The sequence below is a fragment of the Podarcis melisellensis genome (assembly GCF_964234715.1).
Source record: "Podarcis melisellensis genome assembly, chromosome: 2".
Classification (NCBI taxonomy): Eukaryota; Metazoa; Chordata; class Lepidosauria; order Squamata; family Lacertidae; genus Podarcis; species Podarcis melisellensis.
Window position 1 is genome coordinate 54,614,578 of NC_138529.1, and position 20,030 is coordinate 54,634,607.

Genomic DNA, 20,030 nt, shown 5'->3' on the forward strand with positions numbered 1-20,030 from the left:
AGTGATTATGATTCAAACTAGAGGAAGAGCTGGCACCCACAGCACGTTTATCAAGATATGAGTACCTGTACCTCATTATTATTATTTTTACCAAAAAAAGAGAGAGCACTGAGTTGATTAACTCAGTAGGTGGCAATGGGGACCATGCTGTAGGGGACAAGTCAGTATCATTAGTCCCCATGTTTCATGAGGAGGAAAGGTGAGAGGCAATTTATGAAATAAATGCTTAACTGTTGTTACCTACTATGCTCTTTTTATTAATCTACATCACTGGGTTGTCACATACAGACTGGAAAAATATATGTGTAGCTGGAACAATTACAGTGGTACTGCGGGTTAAGTACTTAATTTGTTCCGGAGGTCCGTTCTTAACCTGAAACTGTTCTTAACCTGAAGACCACCCAAGGTACCACTGTACTTCTGTACTTCCTAGTCCTGAACATGGTTCAGCAGTTTGCGTAAGCTGCAGTCGAGAATCCACAAACATCACTAAGGACCTCATTCCAGAGGACTTGACAAAACCCTGGAACATGATGTTTTAATTTCAGGGCTATTCTAAGACTTGAGAGGCCTCTTGGCAAGAGTCGCCTTCTCTGGTAATGAGCATCCCTGATTTATTTACCCAGCAGAAGTGACCTTGCTCCTTTGACCAATGACACTATAACTGGCACCAGACAATTGCCATTTTAACTTCCCACAATGCCCCAATGTATTGTTGCTTGGGAGCGCTGCAGGAAATTAAAATGACAACCACTAATGGTGTCAAGCACTGGGAAGACATGTTTCAAAGAGAGAGAAAGGGGGGACGCCCTTATAAAAATGAGGAAGGGGGAAAATAAACCTTGTTTAATAATAATAATAATAATAATAATAATAATAATAATAATAATAATAATAATTTATCATTTCTACCCCGCCCATCTGGCTGGGTTTCCCCAGCCACTCTGGGCGGCTTTCAACAGAATATTAAAAACAGAATAAAACTTCCAACATGAAAAACTTCCCTAAACAGGGCTACCTTCAGATGTCTTCTAAAAGTTGGATAGTTGTTTATTTTATTGACATCTGATGGGAGGGCATTCCACAGGGCGGGCGCCACTACAGAGAAGGCCCTCTGCCTGGTTCCCTTAACTTCACTTCTCGCAGTGAGGGAACCCCCAGAAGACGCTTGGAGCTGGACCTCAGTGTCCAGGGTGAACAATGGGGGTGGAGATGCTCCTTCAGGTATACTGTTTAAAAATAAAAAGGTGGGGGAATAAAGACCCTGTTTAACTGCATATGATTTTAAAAAATAAATAAATGAAGTAACTGTGCATACAGTGCTACCTGGATGACCTCATTATAAGGAAGCTTTCTATGTTCCCCCTACTTCAGAAGCAGAGAAGGGGCTTTGAAGGGCATTCAGCTGAGATCTAGATGTTGCTGCCACCTGTAACTCCTAAAACAGTGGTCTCCTTCTACACAGGTCCTTCAGTGCACTGTAACTCCTAAAAAAATGTAAAGCAACAATGGATTCTGTGGGTTTGTTTCTGTTGCTATTTTTATTTTATCTCATTAATAGTTGGCTTGGATGGAATTTCCTTAAGTTTTTACACAAGGAATTTGCCAACTTGTTCTGATTTCCAGTACGCCGGGCACATGCAAGCCATGAGGTAATCAGCATGCTGGACATTATGAACCTAATTTTATTACAAGAGCAAGTCATGAGCAAAAGGTGTTTTATATAACTGTCCAGTTTGTCTTTCCCACTGCTTAATCTCCATATGCATCAAAACTTTGAGTCTCTTCCTACTATTAATTAAGGCTTCTGAGATTATTTTACACCATAAGTATGATTTCAATACACCCCATTAGTAGAGGCTGTGCTATTTCAATAAATTACTGTATGGCTGAGAGAAAAATGGCGCCCTAAGTAGGAAGGAACTGAGTCTCCACTGGTGAGGCGAGTCATTTCAAAATGGCTGTAGCACTAAACTCACTGGGGCATGATCCAAAATGAGAACTGGTGCAGTCATAAATCTTATGATCTCTGACAAAGTGGAGTAAATACTAAGAAACAGTGTAGCCTCCAGCAGTTCTTACATACATAGGACACGGGTGGTGCTGTGGTCTAACCACTGCGTCTCTTGGGCCTGGCGATCAAAAGGTCTGAATCCCCGTGATGAGGTGAGCTCCCATTGCTCTGTCCCAGCACCTGCCAACCTAGCAGTTCGGAAGCACTCCAGTAGGTAAATAGGTACAGCTGTGGTGGAAAGGTAAACAGCATTTCCATGAGCTCTGATTTCCGTCATGGTGTTCCGTTGTGCCAGAAGCGGTTTAGTCATGCTGGCCAAATGACCAGGAAAGCTGACTATGGACAAACACAGGCTCCCTCAGCCGGAAAGCGAGATGAGTGCCGCAACCCCATAGTCGCCTTTGACTGGACTTAACCATCCAGGGGTCCTTTACCTTACACAGCAAAGAGGGAGCAAACAACAATAGTTCGAAAACTTAAAAAAAAAAACAGTAAAAAACATAGTTGCCAACAGGCATGGAAAAATAAAAGGTCTGCACCCATTAAAAACTAGTCCATTGCCAACAGATGGTCCAGGATGTTTTGCTACTAGAGGCAAAATAGAAAATGGATGAGGGAATGAGCGGTGCGCTCCCCCCAAGGTCAAATCTGCTGCCCCTCCCAATTGCCTGATGACTGCCACCTTGAGGCCACTGCCTCTTAATGCCTCATGGGTTGGCTAGCCCTGCCACTGCCACAGAGAAGACCTTTTCTTCACCCACCTCACACCATGAGGCAGTTGGGGATGGTGGTAGATAAGGGATCCAATTTTAAAATCCAGGCAGTCAAATCTGGGGAGAAATGATCTTATGGGTGTCCTGTTCCCAAGCAACTTGGGGCTTTGAAGATTAATACTAGAACTCTGAACTAGACCAGGAAACTGGAATACAGAAAAAAAACTTATTTCTAGAGTGTACAAGTTATTACTAGAATGGGAGACAAAAGGTGAACTGGTAAAACAAGCTATTGGGCGAGGGGCATAGAACATAATATAGATTTCAGTGCACATGAGAAATTATGGAAGAAAGACTTAAAATTTACAGCATGTTACAATTTTATGAAAATGATCAGTAGTATCTGACGCCTAGTAAATTAGCAAAGATGTATAAGTCAGAATCAGATATTTGTTGGAAATGTAAAGAGAAAGAAGGTACTTTCTACCATATGTGGTGGACATGCAAAATGGCTAAGGGCTTCTGGGAGATGATACACAATGAAATGAAGAGGGGGGGAAGGCCCTTTGTAAAAAGCTTTTCTTTTAGGAATTGTTTCAGATGTACCTAGAGATCGGGGGGGGGGGATTCCTTAAAAAAAGGAAAAAAGGAAAGGAAAATCTTTTCATGTATACAACTACAGCAGCCCAAATGGTATATGTTCAGAAATGGAAGGAGGGTAAACACCCACAAAGCAGGAATGGCAGATGAAACTGATGGACTATGCAGAAATGGTAAGTTTAATTAGTAGAATAAGAGACCAGGAAGAAAGAGACTTTCTGGAAAAGATTTGAAATATTTAGAATATTTGAAAAACTATTGTAAACCAATTAAAACTGATTAGAGTAAATTCAGAAGTATAATGCAAACTGAGATAAAAAGGGGGGGGAAGAACATGAAATACGGTAACTAGAATATGCAGTGGTAAAAGGTAAATAAAATGAAACACGGAACAGGGGCAAGGGGGAAGGGAAGTCAAGGTGAAATGTATGGTTTGTATTTTGGTGACTGTAAATGTGTACATTTTGTAAAATTAAAAAAAAAATTAGGGAACCACCTGGACATTCTAATTTGGGCCGAAAGCATAGATAATCCTATACATGATGAAGTCCTATCAGATATAACTTGATAGGATTTCCATTGAATAGCAACAATTGCTCATTATGACCATGATGTCAAGATTAATGTGGTTTTGCGATTTTGAGGAGGGTGGAGATTCTACACATACTGACAGCTATCTTTTTTCCGTTGTTGCACATATAAATATTCAGCTTGCAAAGGAGCAACAAGCAGTAAGGATTGTTGTAGTGCCTAATAATCAAAAGGACGATGGCCGTGTTTCTGAAAGCAATCCTGGCAATCTGCTTGTTGGTAGAAATTGTCTCTACCATTCCATTAAGACAACCAGTACAGATAGATGATATAAAATTTAAAAGATATGTTGCAAACTTAAACGCCAGCCTTGGTCCAGCATGTGAGAGCTTAAAGGTAAGTCAAATATCATATTTGTTTTTATTGTCATGTCATTATGTATTGTGGCCAATTTATTGCGTATCGAACAATCACAAAGAAGGCAAGGAGGATGTTTTGTTATTAAACCAACTTCCGTGGGCAAAATGTGCTAACTTTTCTTCTTCTTAGCACATTGTGAGAGAGAGAGAAAAGGAGAAGAGGGTTGTACTTTTTTACACAACATAAATGGTTCAACAGGATGTATCACTTTACTCAATGTTCAGATTCATTCCTTGGAAGCATAAGTGTTTTATCTTTCTAGGAAACCTTTAACAATAGCATGTTGACGATATTGGCGATGCTACTGATTCAAAATCTTTACCATGATTGCCACTTTAAAAAAGAAATATATCATTATTTCACAAGTGTATAGGTACTAGACAAAATCTTCATTACATTATTAATTCTAAACCACATCAGAACTTTCCTTTCATTCAACAATGATTTCAGTAATTATTCATTGATGTATGCTACTTCGAGCTCTTTGCAGAAAGGTAGGATAGAAAGTGTAGTAAGTAAATAACTATTGCATAAAAATTGTGCTGCTGAGAGCTTAAGATATTTGCGAGTTGCTGTTAGTAGACCGGGCTAGTATCTAATCTAGAATCATAAGCATTAATATAAGCAGAAAGCAGTAACAATGATTTAGTGAATATGTTCTCAGCACAATGAGACAACAAGAAAATCTCCTTTCTTTGTAAAACCTAGAACTGAAAGTTACTGGTCACACATTCTGCTCTGCCCAGGGACCACAATCCAGAGATATGATGCTGAAGTTCATGGCTCTAAAGTATCTTAGAGCAACTGGCACAATACACACGATACTGGTCCACCTATTACCCCTTTAACCATGTTCCCTCATGCTGGTAGGCTTCTGTGCATGAAATATATAGGAGCAAGCTGCCTGTAGTAGATTGTTTTCACAAATGGATTCAGGTTTCTTCTATATGAGGGCAAATGTGTTCCCCTCACTCAGTTCAGCTTGCATGGTTTACAGTTTTAGGCTTGTAAAAAAAGTCTTCCTGAAGTCCTTTGCAGAACATCATTTTTTCAGGAACACCCAGCCTGGTATCTTTGACAAGCCTACAAATGAGCCATGATGCTGGCAATTGGTTGCCCCCAACATCTGGTAATCGCACATACGCTGCCTTTGGAGGTGAAGACTTCATGTTGAATTACTGTAGCCATTGAGAAACTCCTTCCCATTGAATCAGTCTAGTCCGTGTTTGAAGAAGACCAGCATGCACTTCCTTCCTCTAAAATGGAAATCAGAGTGGGGGCAGGAAACAGTTGCCCAAGGTCTAGCCAGCGAGTCAGGACTCGCTTGCCAAAGTTTCCTTCCTTAACCAATTTATTGCCTTTTGTTTTACAGAATTCATCTTGTGGTAATGAAGAAATAAGAAAGATTCGCTTTGAACCTAATGCTGAGAAAATTGTAAGTGAAAAGTTTATGTCCTTAACCCAAAATGTAAAGCTTGAAAGTGTTTCGCAGCAAAAACCGAGCTGTTTGGGGCATGTGGTGGGTGGGTTGAATGGACATTTAGAATTGCAGCCTAAAGCTGTATTGTCATACACTCTTGCCTTGAAGTCCTACTGAACTCAGGAGGGCTTACTTCTTAGAAGGCATGGTTAGGATTTCAGTCTTACAATCTTGGAAGTGACATCCTTCTAGAATGACATGTGCTTTTTTTTGGAATATTGTTATTACACTTCAAAGAACATGTTAAAACACACACATGATTTTTGCAATTATGTATGCCATGCAAGTAGCTGACCAAGGGAAAAACATCAGGGATTGATCCGCTATAGCATGAAACATAAAGAAATTAGATTATACATAATGATAATGAGTAACTTGAGTCTTGAGAACATTATCTCCCTAAACAAGTAGTTCAGTTAAAAAAAGTATTTTGTCAAGTAAGAAATATGAACAAACCTTGTACTCAGTATGTATTGAAGTAGTCATTCTACATTCAACTTTGAACTTTTCTCAACAGTGTCAAACTTACAAAAACGTATTCTTGGATGTCCACTGTGCCCTCGATAAAGTTGCAAAAAGCAATCCAACTGAATGCTACAAAACTGTGTCTAAGATCCAGCCACACCCAGAGCTGTTTGACAACCAAGTGAGTATTATCTGAAAATTTCCCATCAGTGAAAATCTTGTGAAAATCCAATCTTATCTGCTGACTCAGATCTTATCAGATGTGTAGAAAATCTGAAAAGTTCGATCAAACTTTGATCCAGCAGGCCAGATAGGCCTTTTGCCAGGCACAGCCACAGAACGACGAGAGAAGCTCTCAGACCTGTGAGAGTTAATCAGTACTTAAATACGATCCAGAATATGGGCCAATAAAAAGTGTGGATGAGCCTGTGGTAGAGAGAAAGTTTGCCCCTGCCCCTTTCTTTAGTTCAGAAACTATTGGGAAGGGATTCCAGTATGGGATATATTTTTACAAGCATATTTATAAATTGCTTTATCTTGACCTAAGAGATCAGCTCTAATCATCTGTCTCTAAAACAATACTACTACTACTAATCATCATCATCTTCTGAATGAGCCAGAATTTGTTCAGGCCTACTTCTACAAATTACCGTTTCGGTAGCTTTGTACTGTTGGAGCTGTGCAGCCTTATCAACTCTCCTTTTGTCTCCCTTTAAAGACCAGCTGCACTTTACCAAACGATGATGACATGCTAATGAAGGAATTCTGCCTCAAACTACAAAACTACGTCAGCCACTTATATGCCAACTGTGCGAAGAGCTAAAAGTGTACATCATAAGGAGTAAGAAGATTTTTGTTTCATAGGAAACCATGGCGTCTGACATTGTCCTGGAAACCAACACGTCATTTGTGTTTGTTATTCTTAATGTCTGCTATCGAAAGGGTTAAAGCAATAATTAATTTCTCCAGCCAGGAAAAAAGAAAATCAATAATAATATAAACTTCCCACAGCAGTGAGCTCAAAGACCCTTGAGCGTCATCATATGTATTTGGAGGCTGCTACCGTGGGCAAAGATTTGAGGACCAAAATCAAATCCACAACATTCGTTTAAAGTCCATGGCTTTCTTCCAAAGAATCCTGGGAACTGTAGTTTGGTAATGGGGCAGGGAGTTGTCGCTTTGTGGTGGGTAAACTACAGTTCCCAATATTATTTGGGGGCGCAAAAGAACATCTCCTTAAAAAATGACTGGAACAAAGAACAGGCCCTCCAAGTGCCTTATTTTCCAGGGACATTCCTGATTTAGAGAAACCATCCCGGTTTCTGATTTGATCCCAGAATGTCCTGCTTTTCCTTAAGACATCCCTATTTTAATTGGAGAAATGTCGGAAGATATGGAGTCATCTGACCCCCAAACTGTATGAAAGCAACCCTGTACTGTATAGGAAAGTTTTCTTAATGTTTCATGTATTATTATATGTTGGAAGCTAGCCCAGAGTGACTGGGGCAACCCAGTAAGATGTGTTGGGTATAAAATTATCATTCTTGAATGGGACGTCCCTATTTTCATCAGAGAAATGTTGGAGGAGGGTATGAAAGAAGAAGCAGCTCTCTCGAAGTCTGGTTGTGCCCACGTGTGGCAGCAGCAGCCTTTATGTGCCCATCTAGGAACTGAAGGTGGAAACAGGTTGAACCAGAAGCAAAAAAATTTAAGGCAAATATAGTACAGTACAGCAATATTCCTCCCTCTTATCCCACAGGAGAGTCCATGGATTTAGGGCATTTTCATATGAGACACTTTTTCAGACTGCATGCACACCGTGCATTTCAGTCAGATGGCTTCCCCAAAGAATCCTGGGAATTGTAGTTTGTTAAAAGTGCTCTGTGTGGGTTGCATTTTCTATCAAGGCATGCCTTAACATCAGCAGGGAATCCATTTTTATTTTATTTCTTAAATTTGTTGTTATATAGTTGCAACTGACGACTTTTTACCAAGCAGTAGTTTAGCATGGTGTGCGTGTATGTCACTGCTGTCTGATTTGTTCTGTCAAGTCCTACAGAAAATGTCAGCATAAATCTTGGGCAGATGTATGCTGCTGCATCTATTCATCCATTCATAAAGATGGAGGGGTGTGTGAAAGCACTGAAATAGAGTTTATTTCCTCTTAGCAGTTTCATGACATTGGGTTGAACTTATTTATTTCTGTTCTATTTAACATATTTAATATTTTATATTATAAATATTTTCTTATCAAGATTAGAAAACAAACCTGTGCTTAAGTGATACAATAAATGAGATATTTTGTTGAAATTAGTAACCATAAGAGTTATGACCATTATTTAATATTTAAAACCATAGTTATATATTTTCTTGTTTGTAGTTATGTACCGTAATTGGTACTGTTGTTGTTTTCATAAACTTTCCTCATTTTGTACTGAAGAATAATTTTATACATGTTTGTACTGCAATTGCATTTATTCTGTATTTATATTGATATGGATTTCCTATGTGCTGTTTTTATATTAAGTTAATAATGAAAATATTTAAGTTACCGAACACACAATAAAATCTTGAGCAAGAGTGAAGTGTTTTCCTTTGATTTTAACATATTTTAAGAATACTTGGATCGAGTCATTTGTGAAGCGGTATGAATTGGGCTTGACATTACACTTTATTGGGTAAAGCTGAACCAGCAACAAGGATTACAAACCCAATAAATTTGTTCACCTCACACTTTTCAGTGCATTTGCTCATCACTTTCCTAACCACAAAAAGTCTGTATTTTTTAAAGAAGATTTATTGTGCTAGGGTGATGGAGTCCTTTAATTCACTGTGATTGTGCACACTTAAAATTCGAGTATTCTTTTTACTAAAACGAGCCCAGGAAGGGAAATATATCTACACTAATACAAATAAGACTTCTAGAAACAGTTTAAAACAATCTTTTAAAGCAGCTTAAAGCTCTTCAAAGCAATCACCTGCTCTGCAACTAAGTACTATGCACTTGAATCCCTCGCACAAAATTGTGACACTCTGGAGAATGATCACATTAAGCCTGGGCCTAATCGTCCTCAGTATTCCCATTTGTACAGTGAGATGGAGGGTGGACTGTGTTTTACAAGGCCTTCCATGTGCTTAATTCTGTAAATACGTACGTCAAATTCGTGAACATTTGTTTCTGCTAGTGGCACATTCCTAGTTGCACTGGACTCAACTTGCCATTCTCCACTAGCCACCCTGGTCTCACCTCTGGGCCATTGCCAGGCTTCATCTCAATCCCCACTCCTGATAGCAACAGTTTGTCAAAAACACTAATAAACAATTAAAGAGAAGAAGAATTGCACTGGTATTGCCCTGAATGGATGAGTGGGTGTCTATCAGTGTGTGGAAATGCTGGGATGGTGAGAAGAGTTGGACTCACCAGCGCCACCTAGCTGCTCTTTTCCTCTTGAGCTAGCTTTGACATTCAGCACCAAACAGTTAGAATCCATCTGCGCTCTCTCGCTCTCTCTTTTGTTCTCTCTTCCCCTCCCTCCAGTAATAATAATAATAATAATAATAATAATAATAATAATAATAATAATATCACCCTCAACATGTTTTCTAATTGCCTTGTAAGTTGGAACTGTCTTATAAACAAATGTCACCACTCCCAGTCTTGTCATAACTCGGACAACTGCTGTTGTCACAGGAAACCGCCCCCCCCCAATCATTCAGTTTGTACAAACTTCACACACTACATACGCTACGCTTCTGTTATAAATTCATAGAAAAGCAACCATGCATCGGATTTGCACTGTTCCACTTTTATTTTACTCCATGAAGGGTTTCAGAGAGAAACAGAATTATCACTGGTGAAAAGGGTAAAATACCTAGGGGTTAATATAACAACCAAAAATCTGAGTCTATTCAAAGATAATTATGAAAAATGTTGGTCTGAAATTAAGAGAGACTTGGAAAGCTGGGCAAAGCTGAAGCTTTCTTTGTTAGGCCGAATTGCTGCAATTAAGATGAATGTGCTGCCAAAGATGTTGTTTTTGTTTCAAACATTGCAAATTGTGGACAAAACGGAGTGTTTCCGGAAGTGGCAGAGAGATATTTCCAAATTTGTCTGGCAGGGCAAAAAGCCCAGAATCAAGTTTAAGATATTAACAGATGCAAAGGAAAGAGGGGGCTTTGCCCTGCCAGACTTAAGGTTGTACTATGAAGCCGCAGCTTTCTGCTGGCTAAAAGATTGGCTACTTCTTGAGGACACTGATGTTTTAGACCTGGAAGGTTATAACAATGCGTTTGGTTGGCATGCATATTTATGGTATGATAAAGTTAAGATCAACAAGGCCTTTAAGAACCATATTGTCAGGAAAGCAGTGTTTAATGTCTGGACAAAATATAAAGACTTATTGGAAAATAAAACACCAAGGTGGCTTTCACCTTTGGAAGCTAAGGCCCGAAAAGGAACCAATATGGAAGCCTACTGGCCAAAATATTGGGAATTGCTAGAAAAAGACGGAGACAATTGGAAATTGCAGAGTATGGAGAAAATGAAGGATAAAGTGCGAGACTGGTTACACTACGCTCAGATCAAGGAAGTTTTTAAAAGTGACAAAAAGTTAGGATTCCAGGTGGAGAAATCGAAGTTGGAAACAGAGCTGTTAGAACCTAAGACTAAGGTACTTTCAAGAATGTATAACTTGCTGTTGAAATGGAATACACAAGACGAAATGGTTAAGTCGGCTATGATAAAATGGGCACAGGATATTGGGCATAACATTATGTTTGAGGACTGGGAAAGGTTGTGGACCACTGGGTTGAATTTTACTGCATGTAATGCTTTGAAAGAAAATGTAATGAAAATGATATACAGATGGTACATGACCCCAGTTAAACTTGCCAAAATATACCATTCGTCAGATAACAAATGCTGGAAATGTAAGGAAAATGAAGGAACATTTTATCACCTCTGGTGGACCTGCCCTAAGGTGAAGGCCTTCTGGGAAATGATATATAATGAGCTGAAAAAGGTATTTAAGTATACCTTCACTAAGAAACCAGAGGCCTTCCTCCTGGGCATTGTCGACCAGAAGGTGTTAAAGAAAGACAGAACATTTTTCATGTATGCGACAACAGCAGCAAGGATATTACTCGCCAAGAACTGGAAAACTCAAGATCTACCCACACTGGAAGAATGGCAGATGCAACTGATGGACTATATGCAGCTGGCGGAGATGACCGGCAGAATCCGAGACCTGGGAGAAGAAAGGATGGAAGAGGACTGGAAGAAATTTAAGACTTATTTACAAAAATATTGTGATTTAATGGAATGTTAAAAAAGATGCTTGGTTATAAACAATTGGCCATCACTAAAATAGATCAGGAAATGATGACAAGAGAGATTAAGAGAAACAAAGTTGAAGGACAATTATTTTAATGTATCTTATTGGTATACAAGTTGGAAATAAGATGATAACTTGCTTGACAAAAAATTATTAATGATGTAAATGGGAGCGGGAGGCGTGAGGAAGTTCAAAGATGACAGGAAACTTTGTTAAAGCAAAACAATACTGTTTATTATTAATGTACTTTTTTCTTTTTTCTTTAAAAATCTTAATAAATATTTAAAAAAAAAAAAATATTTTACTCCATGAAGGAAGGACTACAAAATGGGGAAGGTTTGGTACAGGGCAGCCATAATCCCTTGAGCATACCAGCACATACACAGGAGCCCTGCCCAGTTGCTATGCCAACCCTGATGGTCCTAGACAGAAGACCATCAAGATGGGAGTGGATTCAGCACTGACTGGAACAAAGGACAATAATCAGCTCTTCCCTCTGGGGGCAGGAAGCTACAAATTCCCCTCTGTCACCTGGAAAGTACTCATGGGGAGGGGGAAAGGGGGAACCAGCCAGGTGACAGGACACTCAGGTTACCACCGCAACTCCTCCCTCAACCCCTCCTTTCTGTGATGAAGGTGTGATGTATCTGAGGGGTGGTCTTAGGTTACACCCCTTCTGTGATGTATGTATGATGTTTCTGGGGGTGGTCTTGATCTACAGGGTGGCAATTTCAAAAATCTTTATAAAAATTGCACATCATTTTTCTGGGTCCTTCCTCTCTCCTGCAAGTGAGGGGAGCACCCTGTTGCAACAGTTCAATAAAGGCCAAGCCTACAGGCTGCTGTTTTGCTCCAAGTTATCCTGGTTGGTGTCTTTGTTTTTGTCTAAGGGAGCCCTCAGATTTTTCCGTTAACACTGTCTCTCTCCTAACAAAAGTCTTTCTCATTCTCTCTTTCAGTTAGTGAGAGTACTGACCTGCCTGTCCAATGCCTTATCTTCATGGCTTACAAGGAAAGCCCACCACCCTTATTACTGTACTTTCTTATGCTGCAGTCTTACCCAAAGCCCACATCCCTTCTCATGACATAACACATTCCTAAACACACTTAACTTCTTAAAGGACATTGAAGGAGTAATAATAACTACACAGGTTCAGGTTTCTCTGCAGTCCTTGCATAGCCTACAATTGTCACACAAATGTTGGGACCTTTGCAAAAATGCTTAAGCCATCACAGCTTCTCACTTTGTCATACAGAGTCCCAGGACTGGTACACACCAGGGCAAGCTGGGATGGGGAAGGAGAGATTGGTGTAGGAAGTACTCACAGAGTGACAGAGGATGGTGAGGCAATGGGACACAAGAACCAGAGCAGCAGGACCCATCTCCAGGGACAGAGAAGCCCCTGTCTCCTCAAACACAGCAGGCTCTGAGGCATAGGGAGCAGAAAGCTGTCCAGGTGGGGCTCGCTAGCTCTGAGAGGAGGTGTGTGATTCCTTAGCTGGAGTAGGCTGAGAACAGGTGAGGCTCACTTGCCTCATCAAGCCCAGATGCTGCAATCAGCATGCAGAGTACACGAGGGCAGCGGAGCTGAGGTGCTGTGTCTGCTCAACTACTTGGATACTTCAGGATCTCTGAGGGACTGTGCTTTGGTTTGGACTTTGGCCATGTGGATTGACTCCGGACATACCTGTCGTACTTGCTGCCAGGTAGGCCAGGGATTTGGGACAGGTGTGCAGGTGATTCAACCAGGATTCACCACAGCACCAGAATGCTGCAGTTGCTTACACAGCCCTAATTTGCTCAGAAGTTTGAAACACTTAAGAAAAAGGGAAGCTTGTGTATCCTTGAACCCAAAAGCTTATATGTCCCTGGTCCCCAAAACAAACATTGGCGTACCTCATATCATACACCTGTGCAATTGCAACAATAATAGTCATATACTATAGTCTATATACACACACACACAACCCTATAGTTAGTTGTATTATTGATTTGGTGTTTTCTTTTGCCCTCAGGCTTCCCTTGCACGCAATACATAAATTCAAAGACTTCTGTGTTTAAAATGCTGCAGTTTTGTGTGTTTACTCTAATAACTTTGGTACCTGAACAGGAGAAAACGTCCAAGCAGTGATACTGATGTAGAATAGAGTGTCCCCATTTCCACCTGAGGCGCCTTGAAGTGAATGCAATACTGGAATTTTAGGTTTGCAGAATGAAAGTGAATTAAAGCACTCTATCTCCCTAGCACAATGAACTGACCTAAAAAGCAAAGGCTAGTGTGAGGTGAACTAATTTATTTAGTTTGTGATCTTTGTTACAGGTTCAGATTGCCCAACGGAGTGTGATGTCAAATGGAAATGTATACTGTTTCAAAAATGACTCTATTCAAGCTTTATGGAAATATTTTCATAAATATAAAGGGAAAACAATCAAGGGAAAACAGGAGTCTTGCTTGATATTTTATTGTGCGTTTTGTTACTGAAACATTTTCATTCTCAACGTAATATATAAAAGGCACATAAGAAAACCATATCAGTTTAAATATAGTATTAATTTAATTGTAATACAAACATGTATAAAATAATTATATAGTACCAACTTAGTAACAGTGTCAATAATATAACTAAAAAGAATACAATATGTAACTTTAACTATAACTTTAAATATTAAATAATGGCCACAACTTAAAAGTCTTACTGTTACTGATTTCAATAAAATATTTCTCTCTAGATGTGCTCAGCATTATTGCATCACTTAATCACAGGTTTGTTTTCCAATGTTGATCGGAAAATACTTAGAATATGCAACATTAAATATGTTAAATAGAACAGAAATAAATAAGTTCAACCCAATGTCATGAAACTGCTAAGAGGCAATACGCACTATTTCAGTGCTTTCACACACCCTTCCATCTTTATGAATGGATGGATAGATGCAGACAACCATTTTACAACACATCTGACCAAGATTTATGCTGACATTTTCTGTACAACTTGACAGAACAATTCAGACAGCAGTGACATACACACATGCACCATGTTAAATTACTGCTTCGTAAAAGGTCATCAGTTGCAGCTTTATACCAAAAACAACACAGAATAGCAAATAACAAAGAATAAGAAATAAAATAAAATTTGATTGCCCTTAGATGCTAAGGCATGGCCATACAATGGGACACTTCTCCATTAGAACAACCCAATTTAGGGACAACTGTTTCTTCATGGTTCAGTGGCTTTTTTTGGTTTTAGGAGATGTCAGAGATCTTTGCCCTTTCTACTCTCCAGCCCCCACACCCAAAATTCCAGGGACCTGTAGTTTACCCATTACAGAGCTATAATTCCCAGCCCCTAACAAACTGCAGTTCCCACGATTCTTTGGTGGAAAGCCATGTGTTTTAACTGTGCTATAAGTGAATGGTGTGGATGTGACTCCAGTCCTCAAATCTTTGCGCAAAACATCAACCTCCAAATACATATGGCGAAGCTCAAGGGGTCTCTGAGCTCGCTGCTGTGCATTAGATTGCATTATTATTGATTTATATTTCCTGGCTTAATAAATTAATTGTTGCATTTCCCTATTTGACTGCATACATTAAGAATAACAAACATGAATGAGTTGTTGGTTTCCAGAACAATGTCAGGTGCCATGGTTTCTTATTGGGGGGAAAAGAAATCCTCCTAGTTCTTATGATATACACTTTTTCTTGTCCACATAGCAGATATGTAAGCTTCTGACGTAGTCCAATAGAGCTGGACAGAATTCCTTCATTGGCCTGCTACCAATGTTTGGCAAAGTGCAGTTGGTCTTTAAAAGAAGATGGGGGGGGGGGAGGAGAGTTAAATTGACCATACAGTTCCAACAGTACAATGCTAATAAAATGGTAATTAGGAGGAGGAGGCCTGAGCTTATTTTGGCCCATTGAAAAGATTTATTTTTTATTGGTTTTCCCGACAGTTGATTAGAGCTGACCTCTCAGGTAAAGTAAGTTAAAGCAATTTGTAAATACATTTGTAAAAATATATCCCAACCCACCGAGAATCCCTTCTGAACGTTTAAAAAAGGGGGCACAAACTATTTCCCTACTATGTCTCACTAATGAGAAATATATACATTTACAAAAAATACTCACATGGTCTTCATACAGAGAGTCGGGTGGAAGCATATTTGATACAGTGCTGTTGCAAGCACTTTGAGAGACATTTTTCAGAGCCTCGTTGACTTGGCAAAATACTCTGCCGTAAGTTTTGCACTGTTGAAAAAAGGTTTAAAATTGAATGCAGCATGACCGCTTCAATGCAGTTTGAATGCAAGGTTCATTCTTTTTTTGTCATTTGAGGTGATACTTTATTATTGCACTATCTGTTTAGGAGGGAAAAATTCTCTAGAATTTATATGTACAGTCATACCTCACGTTGAATGTGCTTCAGGTTGAGTGCTTTCACGGCAACCCAAAAGTAGCGGAGCGTGTTATTTCCGGGTTTCGCTGCTCGCACATGAGCAGACGCTCAAAATGACATAACACACATATTTTAATCTGGTTTTTGAAGTGCAATAGTGCTGTTCAGAAAAAGCATGTGCCCTTCTAGCAGGTTGCCAGCCAGACACATGACATAATAACTATGCAGGTGCCCCTGCAACCCCAGAACTCTGAGCGTCCTCCAGTATGTGCAGCTCTGGAAAAGGCATTCCCCTTCTTCTCCAGTGCGCTTCAGCAAATTATATCAAATGATAAATGTACAGTGGTACCTCAGGTTACATACACTTCAGGTTACATACGCTTCAGGTTACAGACTCCGCTAACCCAGAAATAGTGCTTCAGGTTAAGAACTTTGCTTCAGGATGAGAACAGAAATCATGCTCCGGTGGCGTGGCGGTGGCAACAGCAGCAGGAATCCCCATTAGCTAAAGTGGTGCTTCAGGTTAAGAACAGATTCCGGTTAAGAACAGACCTCCAGAATGAATTAAGTACTTAACCTGACGTACCACTGTACACTAATCTTCTAGCATAACACAGCAAGAAGCGTGAGACATGGTAGAGCTAATCTATGTATTTATTTACACACTATGCACAGACAAAGGAGTCATGGCATCCTCTCTCTCCAGCTCCGAGAGAAGAAACAGGCAGAAGTAAAAGCAAAAGTACAGTGGTACCTCGGGTTAAGAACTTAATTCGTTCTGGAGGTCTGTTCTTAACCTCAAACTGTTCTTAGCCTGAGGTACCACTTTAGCTAATGGGGGCTGCCGCTGCCGCTGCGCCGCTGTTGCATGATTTCTGTTCTCATCCTGAGGTAAAGTTCTTAATGCGAGGTACTGTTTCTGGGTTAGCAGAGTCTGTAACCTGAAGCGTATGTAACCTGAAGCATCTGTAACCTGAGGTACCACTATACAGTATAATAAGTATATACAGTGGAAGAGATAAGACTGTCTTCCATTCCCACACTCTTCTCAGAGAGACATGTGATTTACACCAATCTCTTCTGCAGCATCGGAGGCGTGAAATACTAACCAGATGTACGCCTGGAGACTTCAAGATTGAAGACTCCTTAGAAAAAGCCCCAGTGAGTTCCATATGACTTACTCCAAGGCAAGAATGTATGACAGCAATAGGCTGCAATTTTAACATTTATCTGGGAGTAAACTCCAATGACTTAAGTAAGACTAACTTCTGAATAGACATGGTTAGCATTGTGGCGCTTGTCTCCTAACCAATGACTTCCTTGTACTCCAGACTGAGAAAGGCTTAAAGTCTTAATCAGAAGGCCTCAACCCTTGCAGAAGCAAGGCTCCTTTTCCACATACCCCTGGTTGGTCGTAACAAGGCATTGCATAGCTTATAGATTTCTGCCACCACATTTTGGAAGCGGCACTTCCAAAAACTTTTATAACTGAGGAAAGCAGAAAACTAAGTAAAAGTAATGTACTGTATTGATTTATGAAAAATGCTGCAATTTCCCCCAAAATGTAATCTAGCGTTGTAGGTCACCCCAACAAATCTCCTGTACTGAGAAATTGTGTGGTAATTTCCAACTATGGAGAATGTTTTCAGTGGAATTCCATTTTTGAGATGTGTTTTTCATTTAGTGTCCCTTCCATTGACCTGCCATAGCAACAAACACTTTGACAGCTTAGACAGTAATCTGTAGAGAAGTTCTCAAATAAAGTGTACAAGTTGTGAGACTCCTATGAAGGTTCTCAAGGTCCAAATATAGCATTTCAAAATAATGAAGGAAGAATGGCTGGATGCCAACTGTGGACACTCCTCAATAAATTAGCCATGGCTGATGTTTGAAAATTACGGAAGATTTTCTAAGTGTCCATTATGTTAAAGACATAAAAATTTTGCTTACCGTTCGCTCAGCATTAGGTTCAAAGCGAATCTTTCTTATTTCTTCATTACCACAAGATGATTTCTGTAAAACAAAAGGCAATAAATTGGTTAAGGAAGGAAACTTTGGCAAGCGAGTCCTGGCTAGAGTTTGGGCAACTGTTTCCTGCTCCCGCCCTCATTTCCATTTTAGAGGAAAGAAGCAGGAGAAGTGCATGCTGGTCTTCTTGACAGCCTTTAAACATGGACTAGACTGATTCAATGAGAAAGAGTGTCTCAGTGGCTACAATAATTCAACATGAAGCCTCTACCTGCAAAGGCAGGGTATGCTTAGTTGCCAGATGCTGGGGACAGCCAACCTGGGATGGCAAATGCCACCATCAGGGCTCATTTGTAGACCTGCCAAAGATATGAGGATGGACATTGCTGTGAAAAGGATGTTCTGCAAAGAACTCCAGGGAAAACAATCTTTTTTTAAAAAAAAACAACAACAACCCTAATGCTGTAAACTTTGCAAGCTGAATTGAGTGAGAGGAAACAAGAAGAAGAAACAATCTTTTGAAAATAATCTTCTACAGGCAGCCCGTTCCTGTATATTTCATGCACAGAAGTCTACCAGCATAAGGAAACATGGTTAAAGGGGTAAAAGGTGGACTTGTATCATGTGTAATGTGCCAATTGCTCTAAGATACACAGGGAACACTATGGAGCCATGGACCTCAGCATCATATCTCTGGATTGTGGTCCCTGGGCAGAGCAGAATGTGTGACCTGGAATTTCAGTTCTAGATTTTACAAAGAAAGGAGATTACTCTGTGGTTTCCTTGTTGTCTCGTTGTTCTGAGAGCATTCACAAAATCACCATTACCAGTTTCTGCTTATTCATGATTCTAGATTAGATACTAGATTAGATACTAGCAAATATCTTAAGCTCTTAGCAGCCTAATTTTTATCCTGAAAATGTACACAGTTATTTATTCATTACATTTTCCACCCCACCTTTATGCAAGGAGCTCAAGGTGGCATACATCACTGAATGAAAGTTCTGATGTGGCTCAGGATTATAAAGTATTGAAAATTTTGTCTAGTAGCTGCACATTAACAAGATTGCCTTTTAAAAGTAGCGAACGTTTTAAATATTCATTTTGATTATTTCAGTTCTGCAACATGTACAATACCAAATTGGGTATCATTGTCAACATGCCTGCATGTTAAGTAAAGCAATACATCCTGTTGAACCATTTCTGCTGTGTAAGAAAGTGCTCCCTTCTTATTCTTAGAGAGAGTGCCCATTCTGAGAGAGAAAGTAAGAACATCTGGCTCCCATTAAGTTGATTCAGTAATAAATCTTTCCTCCTTGCCTTCTTTGCAATTGTTAAACAAGCAATAAATTGGCTGCAAAACATTAAAAAAAAAAATGTACCTCCAGGTTCTCGCATTCCGTAACGAGCCGTTTCTGTAATATTGTTAGTTTTCTTTGAAATCTGCACTTGTCTATTTTCTGTACCTCTCTTCTGAACTTGCCTAGTTGTTTTAACGGAGTAGTAGAGATAATTTCTACCAGCAAACAGATTGCCAGGATTGCTTTCAGAAACACAGCCATCGTCCTTTGGATTATTAGGAGCTACAGACAAGATCCTCACTGCTTGTTGCTCTTTTGCAAGCTGGATATTTATATGTGCAACAGGGGGAAGGAGATAGGTGGTGTGGAATCCCCACTATCCGCAAAAGCGCAAAACCACATCTATCTGATTATGTGGAAGATCTCTCAATGCTAAATGAGTAATTGTTGCTGCTTAATGGAAATCGCAAGCAGGGCTTGCGTGAAGAAGGTTGTCTTTGCCTTGGCCCTAAAGCTCAATTAGAATGTCCAGTGGGTTTCAAGGTCCAGTTCAGAGTTCTGGTATTATCTATCAAAGCCAAGATCCCCTTAAGCAGGCTCATGCGGGGCGATGGGGAGCTGGGCACACTTGACCCAGGCCTTGGAGGGCTAAGCTGGCAGGCAGGGGAGGGGGCGCCAGGGACCAGCTGCTTTTCTGTTTGAGTTTATAAAATATCTGCATCAGAGGCCTTTTCAAAATCTGCCTACCTATTGATCTGAGGTGGGTGGTAAGGAAAGGGTCTTCTTGGTGGCAGTGGTCTAGTTATT

The 20,030-nt window shown here is 39.9% G+C and overlaps 2 protein-coding genes across 4 annotated transcripts; one reads left to right on the forward strand and one right to left on the reverse strand.

Moving 5' to 3' along the window:
* The first annotated feature begins 2,728 nt into the window (after positions 1 to 2,728).
* LOC309363985 (uncharacterized protein) lies at positions 2,729 to 8,650 on the forward strand. Of its 3 annotated transcripts, XM_081900568.1 has the most exons (5): positions 2,729 to 2,998; positions 4,038 to 4,254; positions 5,651 to 5,713; positions 6,276 to 6,404; positions 6,942 to 8,650. In XM_081900568.1, exons 2-5 carry the CDS (start codon positions 4,096 to 4,098, stop codon positions 7,044 to 7,046), a joined length of 456 nt encoding a protein of 151 aa, XP_081756694.1. In that variant the 5' UTR covers positions 2,729 to 2,998; positions 4,038 to 4,095; the 3' UTR covers positions 7,047 to 8,650. The 3 variants fall into 3 exon arrangements, 1 of the variants encoding a protein (XP_081756694.1); XR_014165690.1 differs by lacking the exon at positions 4,038 to 4,254 and having other exon boundaries at positions 2,735 to 2,998; XR_014165691.1 differs by lacking the exon at positions 4,038 to 4,254 and having other exon boundaries at positions 2,739 to 3,006.
* A 5,353-nt stretch (positions 8,651 to 14,003) lies between these two features.
* Positions 14,004 to 19,514, reverse strand: LOC309360094 (uncharacterized protein). The gene is made up of 4 exons (XM_081894677.1): positions 19,305 to 19,514; positions 17,905 to 17,967; positions 15,687 to 15,806; positions 14,004 to 15,361 (listed from the first exon to the last, which is right to left on the reverse strand). The coding sequence occupies exons 1-4, from the start codon at positions 19,482 to 19,484 to the stop codon at positions 15,242 to 15,244; spliced, it is 483 nt and encodes a 160-aa protein (XP_081750803.1). The 5' UTR covers positions 19,485 to 19,514; the 3' UTR covers positions 14,004 to 15,241.
* Between the last annotated feature and the right edge of the window lie 516 nt (positions 19,515 to 20,030).

Excerpts from the sequence above, each read along its gene's own strand:
- LOC309363985 (XM_081900568.1), top strand. The coding sequence starts at position 4,096 with ATGGCCGTGTTTCTGAAAGCAATCCTGGCAATCTGCTTGTTGGTAGAA. Across the intron at positions 5,714-6,275 it reads AACCTAATGCTGAGAAAATT|TGTCAAACTTACAAAAACGT; the intron begins GTAAGTGAAAAG and ends TTTTCTCAACAG. Across the intron at positions 6,405-6,941 it reads CAGAGCTGTTTGACAACCAA|ACCAGCTGCACTTTACCAAA; the intron begins GTGAGTATTATC and ends CTCCCTTTAAAG.
- LOC309360094 (XM_081894677.1), bottom strand. The coding sequence starts at position 19,484 with ATGGCTGTGTTTCTGAAAGCAATCCTGGCAATCTGTTTGCTGGTAGAA. Across the intron at positions 17,968-19,304 it reads CGGAATGCGAGAACCTGGAG|AAATCATCTTGTGGTAATGA; the intron begins GTACATTTTTTT and ends TTTGTTTTACAG. Across the intron at positions 15,362-15,686 it reads ACTCTCTGTATGAAGACCAT|ACCAACTGCACTTTGCCAAA; the intron begins GTGAGTATTTTT and ends CTTCTTTTAAAG.